Genomic DNA, 14,597 nt, shown 5'->3' on the forward strand with positions numbered 1-14,597 from the left:
AATATGAACTAACCAGTACCCCCTGAGCTCGAGTCTCTAGCTGCATATGTAGCAGAAGATGGCCTAATCAGCCATCATTGGGAAGAGAGGCCCCTTGTTCTTGCAAACTTTATATGACCCAGTACAGGGGAAGGCCAGGGCCAAGTAATGAGAATGGATGCGTAGGGGAGCAGGGGCGGGGGGGGGTATAGGGAACTTTTGGGATAGCATTTGAAATGTAAATAAAGAAAATAATAAATAAAAGACAATAATAATAATAAAAGTTTAAACTCTGTATACCTTACGTGGAGGCCTTTTACTGCAGTCATGACTTTAGGTCAGTGGTTCTCATCCTTCCTAATGCTGTGACCCTTTAATAGTTGTGGTGACCCCTAAATCCATAAAATTATTTCATTGCTATTTTGTAACTGTAATTTTGCTACTATAATGAATTGTAAATATGTTTTACAACAGTCTTAGGTGACTCCTGTGAAAGGGTCATTTGACACCCCCACCCAGAGGTTGGGGTGACAAGCTGACAACCATTACTTTAGTTTCATCCTCCCTCCCAAAAAGATGAAACTGGAATTGCCTCAAATTTTCTTATACCTGTGCAAAACAGACATTTTTTTAAATAGGCTCTCTTGACAACTAATAAATTCCATCTTTGTCAAAAAAAAAAAAATAAAAGAAAGAAAGAAAATGTTCTCTGTACTGACTAGACAGTCTTAAGTGATCTTTTCTATGCTCTGCTTGACCTGTATATATGAAGTGAGCTGGTGTACTCCTTACTGAATATATCTACATCTAAAATAAAGATACCAGTATACCAGTGGTTAGTAAATTTAGCTAGCCATTTATCAGTCAATATGAAGGCAGATTTTTGAAGTGATAACATGCACATTTTAATAAAGACATTTCCATGTGAGTTTCAAGCAGCCAGGACTAGACAGTGAGACTCTATCTGAAAAAAATAAACAACACACACACATACACACTGAACAGTGTTTGTCCTCTAAAATAAGCCCTTTCTATATTTGTCTTTGAGCCATTGGCTGTGAGGAACTATTGGCAGTGTCTGTGTAGATTCTCCAATTACATCTCCATTTATTCTTGTAGGAATTTATGAAGTATAAGGAATTTTGAATTATTCATTTCTGACTATTAAAAGTAACAATGATTATTTGACCAATCATTTGGAGCCTTGTTGATTGGTTTTGTTTCATTTTGCTGATAAGGCAAGTTTGATGGAACATCACCGTCATCAGAACTTTAAAGTATACCTCTCCATCCCTGTGTTCTCTAAGAGTTTAGCAAAATGGCACCTGGACAAATAGAAATGTTTGTCTTTTAGGAGAGCCTTTTACTTTCAAATATTAATTGCTCCATATCATGATTCATTGGCATCTATTCAAAACAAAATTACCTTCCCTTTGTAAATTTTTCTGACATACAATATTCCTACATAAATTGATGTCACTGAGCATTTCACATTTTCTTCTACAAAATGTTGAATATTCCTATGTGTCCTGCAATGGAAGAACACAGGTATTAGAAAGACATGGTCTCTACCCACAAGACTCCCCAGGCTGCTGGAGGCAGCCAGGAACATAAGCTGATGATTGCAGTGCACAGGGATGAAGCTGATAATGAAGGTGTGAATAAAGTATGTGAGATGTCTTTAAAGATCTGCTTATGTAGAACATTATTTCATAAAGAGATTAAAGCCAAATCACATAGGACTTTCTAAATTATATAATGTATATAATGTAAAACTGAAAGAAAGTACTTAACTGCTTAAAAGTTAAGCGATTATTCATTTGTGTGATCTAGAAAGCATTCAGTTGCTGGCCACCTACAGTATTCATAACACAATGATATGCTACCTGGGCTGAAAGATAAAAGAACATACAGCCCCTCCCTATAATGAGCTCTTAACCTTAATGAAGGCAGGGTGGCCTGTTCTTAAACGCAGACTTTGCCAGTCCTTGCTGTGATATCAAACTTACTAACTGAAAGATAACAGCAGGGCCAATGACATATAAACCAGCTGACATGTGTGGTATTTAAGTCATTTCTACTAGAAGGGTTAAAAGGCATATGAATGCAAAAAATCATTTGAGGCTTAAAATGCTTCCATGATGAGCTCTCCTGGGGTGTGTATGCCATGCTGAGTTGGCACACACTTTAGCTCACAGCTTGTAGCCAGTCTTTCCATCCTATCAGAAATGGACTCCTTTGCTATGTTCTTTAAGGTTTTTTTGTGTTTCTATAGGTTAATGACTTCTATGTATTTTAGACTCATTACTCCACTGATCTTTTTCATGTGTAAGTTTTTAATCTCTTTTATTGCTAATAGTTTAGAAAACTCATTCTAATCATATATTCATGCTACTGCAAAAAGATTGTTATTATGTCTGATTCCTTTTTCTTAACTATATGTGCTGATTCTAGTATTCAAGCTGACTCAAATTTAATATTCATTTGGAAGATGATTTTTTAAATAACTTAAACAGTTTTGGAGAATATCAAGGAAGAACTTGCCCTCCTGTGTATGTCAAGAGTTATATATGCTCCAGACTTAGCTATTGATAAGGTATCCACGTTCCTGTAAGCAACTGTAATTAAATTTATCAGGTCACCAGGAAAAGGGGGCATGAAAGTGGGAAGCAAAGAGAAAACAAATTAGTGAGAGTGGGGAGCAGACAGTGTCAAAGTACATTATCATGTGTATAAAAAGGTTATGATTAAACTATTTTGTATAATTAGTGCATGATAGCATATAAAACAAAACTTGATATGACATAGGAACAGACCACTGTGGCTGTGGAGACTTGGTATAAGAAGAAGGTGGCATTATTTATTCTGTTAATAATGTCACACATCCAACCAGAACACCTAAGGCTGCCCTCCAGCTCCTTCTACTGTCATCTTCATTTCAGCTCGGGGCATCACCTCTAGTAACCCTATCAGGAAATCTAGAGTCATCTTTGATTCCTTCCTGTCTCTTCACCCCACGATCAGTGTGCCAAGAGAACCCATTTGACTGTCACAATATATAGGACATGGGGAAGGAGGGCTGGAGAAATGGTTCAGTGTTTAAGAACACTTGCTGATCTCTTCCAGAGGACCTGGGTTCAATTCCCAGGACCCACATGGCAGCTTGCAACTGTCTGTAATTCTAGTCCTAGGGAATGTAAAACTTTCTTCTGCCTCTCTATGTATAGCAGGCTTATACATTGTGTATATGCATACATGCAGAAAAAATACCCATAGACATAAAATTAATAGAACACACACACACTGGGTGTGTTTTTGCCACCACTTCAGGGTGGGCTGTTTGATAGCAGTACACTTCTAAATGGACTCATGGGGATGCTCTTGCTTCCTCTGAATCTGTCCTCGGAATAGCAGCCAAAACAGTCCTTGTAACGTAGACATCTGACTATAACACTTTTCCATACTGGCTAGGAAGTTGCTCACCTCATGCCAGGCTCAAGGACTAAGTCTTAACAGTGACTTCTGAGGCCTTATGTGACCTTGTCCCTTTTCTGTTTTCCCTGTGAACAGTTTTTAGCCATGGTGACCTCTGTTCTTCCTCTATTCCTCTCAAACTTTTCCTCTAAACTCACTTTCTTCTTTAGTGTTCTTCATTCCATAAACCCAAATTAGAGTCCCAGTGACAGATCGCCTGTCCATACTCTCCCAGCTTGTTCTGCTCTCTCCTATCAGTCTTCTTCATGGAATTGGTGTTTCTTGTTGGTCTGTCGCCCCCTGCTGGAAGATATAAAGCAGACAGGAAATCAGGCTTTTTTGATCCCTGAGCACCTAGACCAGCACCTGGCCCCTGTTTGAACACAGAGAAAACTGGGCAGAGGATATTAGTGAGCAGCACTGCATGAGTTGCACCAGGTGTTCCTGCTTTCTTGAAGAGAGCACTTTGGTAAATCTGTGGATCCTGAACAAGCAATCCATATGTTGTCAAAAGTAGCAGTCCCCCTAGAAATGTAGAGGTGGATACATTCACAGCTCTATTCAGCTGATTTACTCTTTGGAAGCCTACAGTAGTTGAATGGCACCTGCTCTTTCCCCAAAGGAAGTATATATTCAAACACTACAAATGTGACTATTAGTTATTTTTCTTCTTGCTGTAACAAAACTACCTGACACAAACATCGTAAGGAGAATGGTGTTTATTTTGGTTCACATGTGTGAACACATTGCAGCATGGTAGGAGCTTAAGGCAGTGGGCCCACAGTCGGGAAGAAGAAGGATGAACGCTGAGACCCAGCTCTCTTTCTCCTTTTTATTCATTTTATTCAGTCTGGTTCATAGCCCCCCCCCCAAACACACAGAGCCTGCTGCCACTTTTATTCAGAGTGTGTCCTTCCTTTTCAGTAAAAACCTCTCGAATCTCCCAGAGACATACTGTGTGTCTCCTAGGTGATTCCAAATCCAGTCAAGTTGACATGAAGATCAAGCATTGCAGTTACTTCACATTTGCAGTTGTAACTTAGATTGGTCCTAAATCTGCTGATAAGCACTCTCCTAGGACAGAGGAGATTGGCAACATGGGTACAGAGGAGGGGGAAGAGCCATACAAAAGCAGATACAGAGACCAGTGTGAGTTTTTGTGGGCCAAGGGGGTTAGCTGGAGCCATAAGTAACACAGTTAGAGCAAGGAAAGAGTCTCTCCTAGTGCCTCCAAAGTGTGTGTGGCCCTGGTGATACTTGACCAATGAGCTTTTACCTTGCAGAAACAAGGTGAGTAACTTTCAGTTTTAAGCCACCAAAGTTTCTGTTCACTTGAGATAGTGGCCCCAAGAAACTAAGTCACAGTGTTACTTCTCAAGGCTCAGGCTTGCTGATATTGAACCCTGGTCACATCAAGTGCCTGGTGCTGGCAGGGATCATTCTCCTCAGCCTTTGCCAGCAGTACCTGCTACCGCAGCTTTGTTGGCACTCGGAGCTTGACTTGACAGTTTGACATGGACAGTTCTGGGAGCTACTGTATGTGCTAAAGGAAAACACTTTTATAGACTTTAGCTTTTATTTCTTCCTGTTTCATAAATCACTCAAGCTTTCTCTAAAGCTATCTCTGATGGCTTTGGAACATGAGTCTCCTGCAGAGCTCTTGTCTTGCATCTTGACTTGGGTGATGATTGCCTAAGTGTATACTTACATAGAGATTCATTGAGCTGGGCATTTTAGGGTGTTTGCACTCTGATTTGTCTCAGAATAAAGGTTTACAGAAATGAACATGCTGGCAAGGATCCCATTGTGCCTTTATCAATCCCCTGTTAACTGCTAAAAGAAATTACGGTGACTCATGGCACCCTCAGAACACACCTGGGAGGGCTGTGCTGGGGTTTGGGCAGTTTGTACAGAGAGCTTTGATAGAGACATGTAGAACCTATTACACAGCTGGGAAAGGGCAAAGTAAGAAGTGATTCCCTGCCCGGAGGTTAGGAGCTCTGCTGCTCTCAGCTGTGTCTTCATTCAGGCAGTAAGCTCATGTGAAGATGGTCTTGCAGAACAGTATGGGCACAGAATACTAAGATACACCACAGTATAGCTCTCAAGTCGGTACAAACTCTTATATGGGTGAGAATGTGGAGCAGGAGGAAATGCCAGGTATCACTGCCATGGCCCTAGGTTAAGGGCAATTTGGAAGCATGTGTTGAAGTCAAAGAGATTTTACTCTATTCTTCAGAGACCCCATGCCTAGGAACGGTCATCAGATATGTGTGTGAATACATGTGTAGGAAGACACTCCTAGACCATTGCATATACCATAGAGGAGCCCTGGACATAAGCTATGTATTTTACGACTGTGGCTGTTTTCACCTGTGTACACAGTGCAGTGTGTAAGGAAAGTATGTGTGTTTGTCAGTTCTTAGGAGCTTAATCTGAAGACAGTAGACAGATGGCATGGCTAACATAAAATATGACTTGTGCCTGTGATTCTTTATAGCAGCCCAACCCAGTGGAGCAGCGTTACATGGAGCTTTTGGCCTTGCGTGATGATTATATAAAGAGGCTCGAGGAATTGCAGCTGGCCAACTCTACCAAGCTTGCTGATGCCCCCACTTCGCCTTCCAGTTCTTCACAGATGCTGCCCCATGTGCAAACTCACTTCTGAGGGGATCTCTGGCACTGCACTTGAACTCATAGCTAAGTGAGATAGCTGGCTTTCATTCTAGGCATGTGTATGTACAAAGTAGATTTAAAGTATCTGACTCCATTTAGAAGTTGAACTAACATCTTTGACTTTGGAGTATGTGCCTTCTGTAATACATATTACAAGAAATCTATGGTGTCTGTGTGGCAATCATAAGGAAAGAGTCAAGAGGGGGTTCTGAAAAATCCTCACACTTTTTTTACAAAGCACTTTTGCAAAGATAAAAGTTAAATTTAATTTACCTCTATATAAATTCTACATATACAGTATGTATTTTATGGGCTTAATTGAAATATTATTTTAAATCCAGGGGGGATATTTGTTTGTAAAATGTATTTTCCTCCAGCTGCTTACAATAGTTGCTTTGGATTATCTAAAATTAATCCAAATGTGAAAGATGGGTATTACTGCCAAAGCCAAATTGCACTCTGCTTCTTCAGCAAATTCCAAGAGCAAGGCATTTAAAGAATTGCCAATTTTTATTTTACCCTAAGTGGTAAGGTAAAAAGAAACATGAGCATTTCATCATTTTGAATTTTTGAAAATAAAATGTTCTCCCATAATTTTTTCAAAAGAAGCACATTTTTATATTTAAAAAAGTGATAAGGTTTGATTTTTTTCCCCTCAACATTCTCAGCTTTGCTTTCTAAATTATCCCATGATTTTGTCTAACACTGAGTCATACTCAGGTTGAAGGAAACCCATAAACAGCACTGTGTGAGGAGCTGGCTGTCTTCTGCTGCTTAGAGGAATATGTTCGCAAACATGCCTCTAGTCAATTCAGCTTATCTGCTGAAGTGTAGGGGCACCGTCTTGAATGGATGAGCTATGGCTAGGGCATCTTTCTTTACAGTAATGCCCCAGGTGTATATTTAAAGTATTCTGTTTATGTATCTCTGTTTAAATGGTGTTGGGTTCCCACCCCCACATGCGTGCACAAAAACTTGTTCTGCACATTATTACTTGAAGTACTGGGCAATTTGCTTTTTCAGGTTTTTTTTTTTCATTTTGTTTTGTAGTATGAAATGAAATTTTAAATGCACAGTTCTATTTGATATCTGAACTAATTCATTTAATAAATATATTTGTAAAAGCTAAAGTTAAATCAATTAATGTTTTACAGTGATTTGTAAAGGATTATTTATAGCTAATATGGTTTTGTTTTCAGTGAATTAAGAGAGATTACATTTATCTTTGTAAATTATTTTATGTCATAGCTTAATGACCTACCAAATGAGATATCTCAAATATAATAGTATAATGTATGGATTTTATAAGTATAAAAATTATTAGATATTCTTTTGCTTTTTGTAAACACTGTAAATATTTCATAAATTAAAATGTGTCACTCCATAAGAAGAAAAAAAAATAATACTAATAGTTCACAGGAATTTGTGAAATTTCATGAAAATATTTTCATGGCAATAAATATTAAAAGACCTGCTGTAATAAATATTAACTAAAACCTAACAGTATTTCCAGGGCTATAACTGTGTGTTTAAGATGTGCACAGTGTCCATCTTATTTGCTCACTTGCTTTTTCTGGATCTACTTCACTTTGTTTGTCACAGTAACAATATCTGTTTTCTTTTGTTGTAATTGTTGTCTGACCTGAAGTCTCATATAGCCCAGTTGTCATCCAGTGCACTGTGTCACCAAAACTGGCCTGGAACCCCTGATCCTCCCTCGTCTATCTCTTAGTCATGCACTACCACAGCCAGCTTATTTCCACAAATGAATGTACTCTTCTTGATGGACAGACCTAGAAACCTTTAGGAAAGTGCACCCTAAGCATGCACACACCAGGAAAAAGAGGAGAGAAAACGCCTCACCTTGTCAAGCAGTCTCAAGTTCCCAGGCTGTTTACTATGTAGCTGAGCTGACCTTTGGCTTCTTGATCCTCCTGTCTCTAGTTCTTAAACACTAGAAGATGCTACCATGCCCAGTTTTTATGCAATGCTGGGGGTTTAATATAGAGACTCTACTGACTAAGCCACATCCTCTACCAACAAAGGACTTGCTAATCATGTATGTATGAGGCATAATCATTCATGGTGATTTAAAAATAACTGGCTATGAAGACAAACATCTAGAGCTTGAAATCAGTTTACATTTATACCATAGTGAAGATAAATAAGTAAGCCTGTAGAGTAGATAAATCCAGAAGTCTAATGTACAACATAAGGGCTTATTATTTGAAATTTGTTCTTAGAAGTCTTGTAAAAAAAAAAAAAAAGAAAGGATAATTATGAGATTTTCTTGAATGTGATAACCATCTCATTATAAATCTGTCAAAAACCTACTGTTTGCCATAAATGTACAGTATAGAAAAAATTCATAAAGACTCTGTTAAAAAGTCAAATGAACTCAAGCAAGCCTTTCATCAGGAGTATACATTGAAGCTACAGTGAAGCACTCTGCTGCACCTTTTATCATAAGCCTTGTTTTATCCAGAAATCGACCCTAGAACCTGAGAAGTACTTTACCACTGAGCCACAACCCCAACTTTTTAATATTTTACTTTGAAATAAGATCTTACTAAGCTGCCCAAGTAAATTTGGGATTTATATAATCTTTATGCCTCTGCCTCATAAATAGCTGGATTATAGACACCCCCCACCCTTGCCCCAGGCCTTGCCATCTTACAAGCATTTAAAAGTCTACGAGTCAGATGCATTGATGAGTAGGAGCTTTGGTGTAATACTTGAAAAACAGTTGGTATTACCTGGTAAGTCAAATGGTACCCTTTGACATAGTATTTCTACTTTTGAGGAATGAGAAAAATCCATGCCATGTTTAGAGAAGCATTGTTTGGCATAGCCAGGAACAAGCTAGGAATAAGGATCCACCTACAGTAGGCCATATAGGCTATGGCACACTCTTAACAACATAATACTGTACACTAGGATAAAACTGCCATGTGGTGGTGGCCAAATATCATATAGATGCATTCCATAAGCATGGTAACTGAAAGAAACCAGACACAGAGACTATATCATTTTAATCATGTAAGTTCAAAAGTAATGTTCAAAAATATATGGATAGTAAAACAGAAGCAACTCATCACAAAACAACAGACCAGAGTAGAAGCATCTGGTACATGAACTAGGATGTAGTGTATATAGAATTCAAAGAAAATTGACATACCTAGATTTCAGTATGCCCAAGCCTGGCACAAAATGACAAAGAAGTAGGTGGGGCCATGTATGAAAGGTTGATTTCAGGGCACTGGGCTGAACATGAAAAGGGAGTTGGAGGCTACTATGTATGGTGACTGAAGGTATATGAAGGCAGGTTACAGATTTTAGAAAAACCAGTAGCCTGTGGATAGAAAGATGAGATGGGAAAAAAACAGTGCAGCTTGAGGTCTCAGCTTTTCTAGGTTTCCAGAGTAGGAGTGCTTAAGTGTAGACTGGGATTTCAGTTTCCTTTTCTGACACAGGGCATGCCAATAGTGAATCAACTGTGGTAGTTCTAAGATGGATTTGAGACTTTCTGTGTTTGATGAAGTGTCTGGCACCATGCTTAAATTTAAGTCTAGATTCATAAAAGAAGAAAAACACATGGGGAGAAAATCCAAAGATAGGGAAAATTGTTCAGGTTGGATGCTAGGGGGTCCCTCACAGGCATACTGGAAAGCAGTTTCATTGGGGCAGAAGTCAAATACGAGTCATTTAAAAGATCAGACTGTGGCTGTGCACACCTTTAATCCCAGCACCCTGGGGGCAGAGGCAAGTGGATCTCAGTGTGTTCAAGGCTAACCTGGTCTACAGAATGAGTTCCAGGACAGCCAGGGCTACATAGAGAAACCCTGTCTCAGGGATGGGAGGAATCCAGGGGGACTAAGGAGAACAAAATTGAGGGACCTTCAGATGGGAAAATTATTGCTTTCCCATCAGGAACCACTTTAGCAATATTAAGACTGGAAGAAACTGAGGTAGCCCATGTTATGGACTCTGGCAAGGAGCTGTGGTACTAAAGACAAAGAATTTAAATAGAATTAACACAAGTTCCTAAGTGTCATTCAACAAGTGTCACCTTCCACAAAACTTTCCTTCCACTTGTAACTGGCCAGACTGTTAGTCACACATATCTCTTGCTTTCTATTTAAACCCTACCCTCATGTCAGTACCCCAAAGATAGACTTTGTGGGCATGGGCTCCTGGATGTCTTTGTCCCTCTTGCCAGTGTGGCCACTTTAAACATCTGCTTTTCACTATGAATTTGGCTCTTTTGTTGGGGATGGGTAGCTGAAACTGACTTGTTGGGACAAAGGCTGAGGCCCCTCAATCTGGTAACACCCTCTTTCTCAGATCTTCTACTCTAAGATCCACTCCCCTTATGGTATATGCCATTCTCAGTTGAAACTGTGTGCTGTGTGTCTTTCTTCCTCGGCTTCTTGGCTGTAATGTACAACAGGGTTTCTGACATGTGATTAGCATACAGTCTATATTCATTTGAATCCATGCATGGGTGAAAGGATGATCAGGAAGTGTTAGAGAGTTGTTTATAAAGAAAGGAACAAGAATGGATAATTTGTGAGCGATTATACCAGAAAAAAAGTGGGCTTTAGGGAGGAAAAGAAGCCCATGGAGAACAAAGTCACCTATAGGAAAACGTGGTAGTGTGTAAGACAAGGCTCCAGAGTGAGGCTGAGCTGCAGAGCACAGGCTGAGAATAAGGAGAATAGCTCAGCAGGCTATCCACTTAGGCCAGTGCACAGGGAGAGGAATGGAATTTGTTAAATTATTTTTTCTTTTATTGAAAATAGATTTTTTTCCACATAATATATCCTGATTGCAGTTTACCCTCCCATTACTCCCCCAGAATTTTCTTCCCTCCACTCCTATCCAGATACATACCCCTTCTCTCTCTCATTAAAAAAAACAAACATGTTTCTAAGGGATAATAATAAAATAAAATATAGTAAGATAGAACAAAACAAATACATAGAAATAAGACAAAACAAGCAAATAAGGAGAAGAACCCAAGAAAAGGCACAAAAAACAGATAAAGACACAGAGATCCACTTGATCACACAGGAATCCCATAAAAATAAAAAAGCAGAAACCATTATATATACACAAAGAACCTGTAGGGCAAAATGAGAAAAAAAATCAACAAAAACAACAAGAAGAAATAAAAATTTAAAACAAAGAGACAAAGCATCAGAGCTGATGATGGTGGAGAAAACTAATTTTGATTTTTCAGTTGGACATAGTGTCTGGGTTAGGGATAGTAACATATGTCCGCTTCTCCTTTCAGCTCTAGGACCCTATCTGCTGCAGGCCAGTGCCGGCCCTGTGCCTGCTGCCACAGTCTCTGTGAGGTCACGTGTGCCAACCCTGCTGTGTTTAGAAGGCCTTGATCCATGGATATCCTCCATCCTCTCTGGCTCTTGTTTTTTTTTTTGTTTGTTTGTTGTTTGTTTTTTATTTTTATTCTTCTCTCATATATTATCCCAGTTGCAATTTCCCTTCTCTCTCCTCCCAGTCTCCTTCTCCAGATCCACCCTTCCTTCTCACAGAGAAGAGCAGGCCTTCAAGGAACATCAACCAAACATAGAAAAATAAGCTACAATACAACCAGACACATACCATCATGTCAAGGCTGGGCCAGGCAGTCCAGTAGGAGGAAAGCAAAAGAGGCATCCCCATTGTTAGGATTTCCATAAAAACGCCAACCTACTTAGCCATAACATATATTCAGAGGGCCTAGGTCACAGACACCTGCAGGCTCTTTGATCTCTGAGAGACCACTTCAGTTCATCAGTTGATTCTGTGGGTTCTATTCTTCTGGTGTTCTTGATCTCTCTGGTTCTTCTCATCCTTCCTCCCCTCCTCTGCAGGACTTCCTGAGCTCCACCTGATGTTTGGCTATGGGACTCTGCATCCAGATGAAGTGTCTCTTGTCTCTTTGATGATGTTTCTGCTAGACATTAGCCCCAACACGCTCTGCAGGCAGGACATACTGTAGGTCAAAGGTTTTGTGGCTCAGTTGGTGTCCCAATTCCTCTACTTGAGCCCTTGTCCGGTTACAAAAGATGGAAGGTTGAGGCACTGTGTCCCCTATTACTAGAAGTTTTTGCTAGGGTTCCTCTCATAGATTCCATGGAGTTTCCACTGCACTGGGTTTCCACCTCACTCCTGAAATGTCCCCAATGCCAGTAATTTTTCCCAGCATTTTCTCTCTCCCTCCCCCTGTTCCACCTGATCACATCTGTTCCCACCACCAACAGCCCCATAGTCCACCCATGAAATCTGTTTCCCTTTTCCAGAGAGATATTTTTGTTCTCTCATAAGCTTAACTTACTTAACTTGTTGGGGTCTGTGACCTGTTATCCTGTACTTTATGACTAATATCTCGTTATAAGTACATAGCATGCATGCATGTCCTTTTGGGTCTGGGTTACCTTGAGCGGAATGGGTTGGGTTTTTTTGTTTGTTTGTTTGTTTGTTTGTTTTTTCTAGTTCCATCCATTTTGCTGAAAATTTTATGATGTCATTATTTTTAATAGCTGTAAATGTGCCACATTTTCTTTATTCTTTGGTTGAGGGACATCTAAGTTGTTTCCAGTTTCTGGGTATTATGAATAAAGCTGCTATGAACATAATGGAGAAAGTGTCTTTGTGATCAAATGGACCACAGTTTTCTGAAGAACCACCATATTGATTTCCATAGTGATTGTTCAAGTTTGCACTTCCACCAGCAGTGGAGGAGTGTTCCCCTTGCTCCACATCCTTACCAGCATGAGCTTTCACTTGTATTTTTATCTTAGCCATTCTGTCAGGTATAAGATGAAATCTCAGTTGTTTTGATTTGAATTTCCTTGATAGCAAAGGATTGAAAGAACAATACTCAAGCTTTGAATGGAAAAATAAAACTCCAAGATAACTAAAACAATACAGAACAATAATAGAACTTCAGGAGGTATCACCATCCCTAAATCTGTACTCAGAGCAAAAGTGATTTTAAAAAAATTACATGGTATTGGCATAAAAATAGGTTGATCATTGGAAATGAATCAGAGACTGAGAAATAAATCCACACATCTATGGACACTTGATTTTTGATCAAAACCAAGAAGACAAAACCACACAATGGGGGGAAAAAAGACAGCATCTTCAACAAATGGTGCTGGTCTAACAGGATGTTTGCATGTAGAAGAATGCAAATAGATCCATATTTATCACCCTTCACAAAACTCAAGTCCAAGTGGATCAAAGACAACATAAAACCAGATACATAGAAGAGAAAGTGGGGAATAGCCTTAAATGCATTGGCACAGTAGACAACTTACTGAACAGAATAATAGCTCAAGCAATAAGACCGACAATTAATAAATGGGACCTTATGAAACTGGAGAGGTATTGAAAGTCAATAGGACAAGACTGCAACCTACAGAATAGGAAAGATCGTCACCAATTCTGTATCTAACAGGACTAATTTCTAAAATATCTAAAGAACTCAAGAAACTAGACAACAAACAACATGACTCAATTTTAAAAGTGGAGTACAGACCTAAACAGAGTAATCTCAAAAGGCCAAGAAGCACTTAAAGAAATATTCAACACCCTCTGGCTCTTAGACTCTTCTGCCTCTTCCTCACGGTACCCTGAGCCCTGAGAGAAGGGTTTTGATGAAAAGCATACCATTTAGGGCTGAGTGTTCCAAGGTTTGTCTCACTATCTGTATATTGTCTGGATGTGGGTCTCTATATTTGTTCCTATCTGCTACAGGAGGAAGTTTCTCTGATGATGGCTGAGCAAGACACTGATCTATGAGTATAACATAATGTCATTAGGAGTCCTCTTATTGCTATGTTCTTTCAGTAGAACAGTATTATTTGATTTCATCCTAGGTCTCTGCACGATCTAGTCTCGGCCTCTTGGTTACCCAAGCAGGGTCAGGCATAGATTCCATCTCATGGGGTGGCCTTGAGTCAGATCAGATATTGGTTAGTTACCCCCACAAGCTTTGAGTTGCCATTGCCCTAGCATATCCTTGAATGCAACCATTGTAAATGGAAGGGTTTATAGGTGGGTTGGTGTTCATATTTCTCCTTTGGTAGTATGCAGAGTACCTTTTCGTACCAAGAACACTAGCATGTAGGGGTGAAGGCTGTAGGTAGGCACCAGCCTGACTTCTCCGTGTTTAGGCATTCAGTGGGTTATGTAGGTGTTAACTTCAGCCATGGAACCTTGATGTCAGTTTGTGGAGAGCAACATATTGTAGCCATATACATTTTTTTAATTTATTATTATTTTCTTTATTTACATTTCAAATGCTATCCCGAAAGTTCCCTATACCCCACCCACCGCGCGCCCCTGCTCGCCTAACCACCCACTCCCACTACTTGGCCCTGGCCTTCCCCTGTGCTGGGTCATATAAAGTTTACAAGACCAAGGGGCCTCTCTTCCCAATGATGGCTGATTAG

The 14,597-nt window shown here is 39.6% G+C and overlaps 1 protein-coding gene across 3 annotated transcripts in view; it reads left to right on the forward strand.

The window, feature by feature from the left end:
• The window catches only part of Mtm1 (myotubularin 1), an 87,744-nt gene extending 75,205 nt beyond the window's left edge, over window positions 1-12,539 (forward strand). Inside the window, exons 14-15 of one of the 3 annotated variants that reach the window (XM_029534339.1) lie at window positions 5,954-6,157; window positions 12,009-12,539. In XM_029534339.1, the coding sequence (XP_029390199.1) occupies window positions 5,954-6,121 (168 nt within the window). In that variant the 3' untranslated portion in view covers window positions 6,122-6,157; window positions 12,009-12,539. Of the gene's footprint in view, window positions 1-5,953; window positions 11,064-12,008 lie in introns of those variants that run through there. The other 2 variants (XM_029534338.1, XM_029534340.1) reach the window with 2 other exon arrangements.
• Window positions 12,540-14,597: the final 2,058 nt, after the last annotated feature.

The sequence above is a fragment of the Mus pahari genome, chromosome X (assembly GCF_900095145.1).
Source record: "Mus pahari chromosome X, PAHARI_EIJ_v1.1, whole genome shotgun sequence".
NCBI lineage: Eukaryota > Metazoa > Chordata > Mammalia > Rodentia > Muridae > Mus > Mus pahari.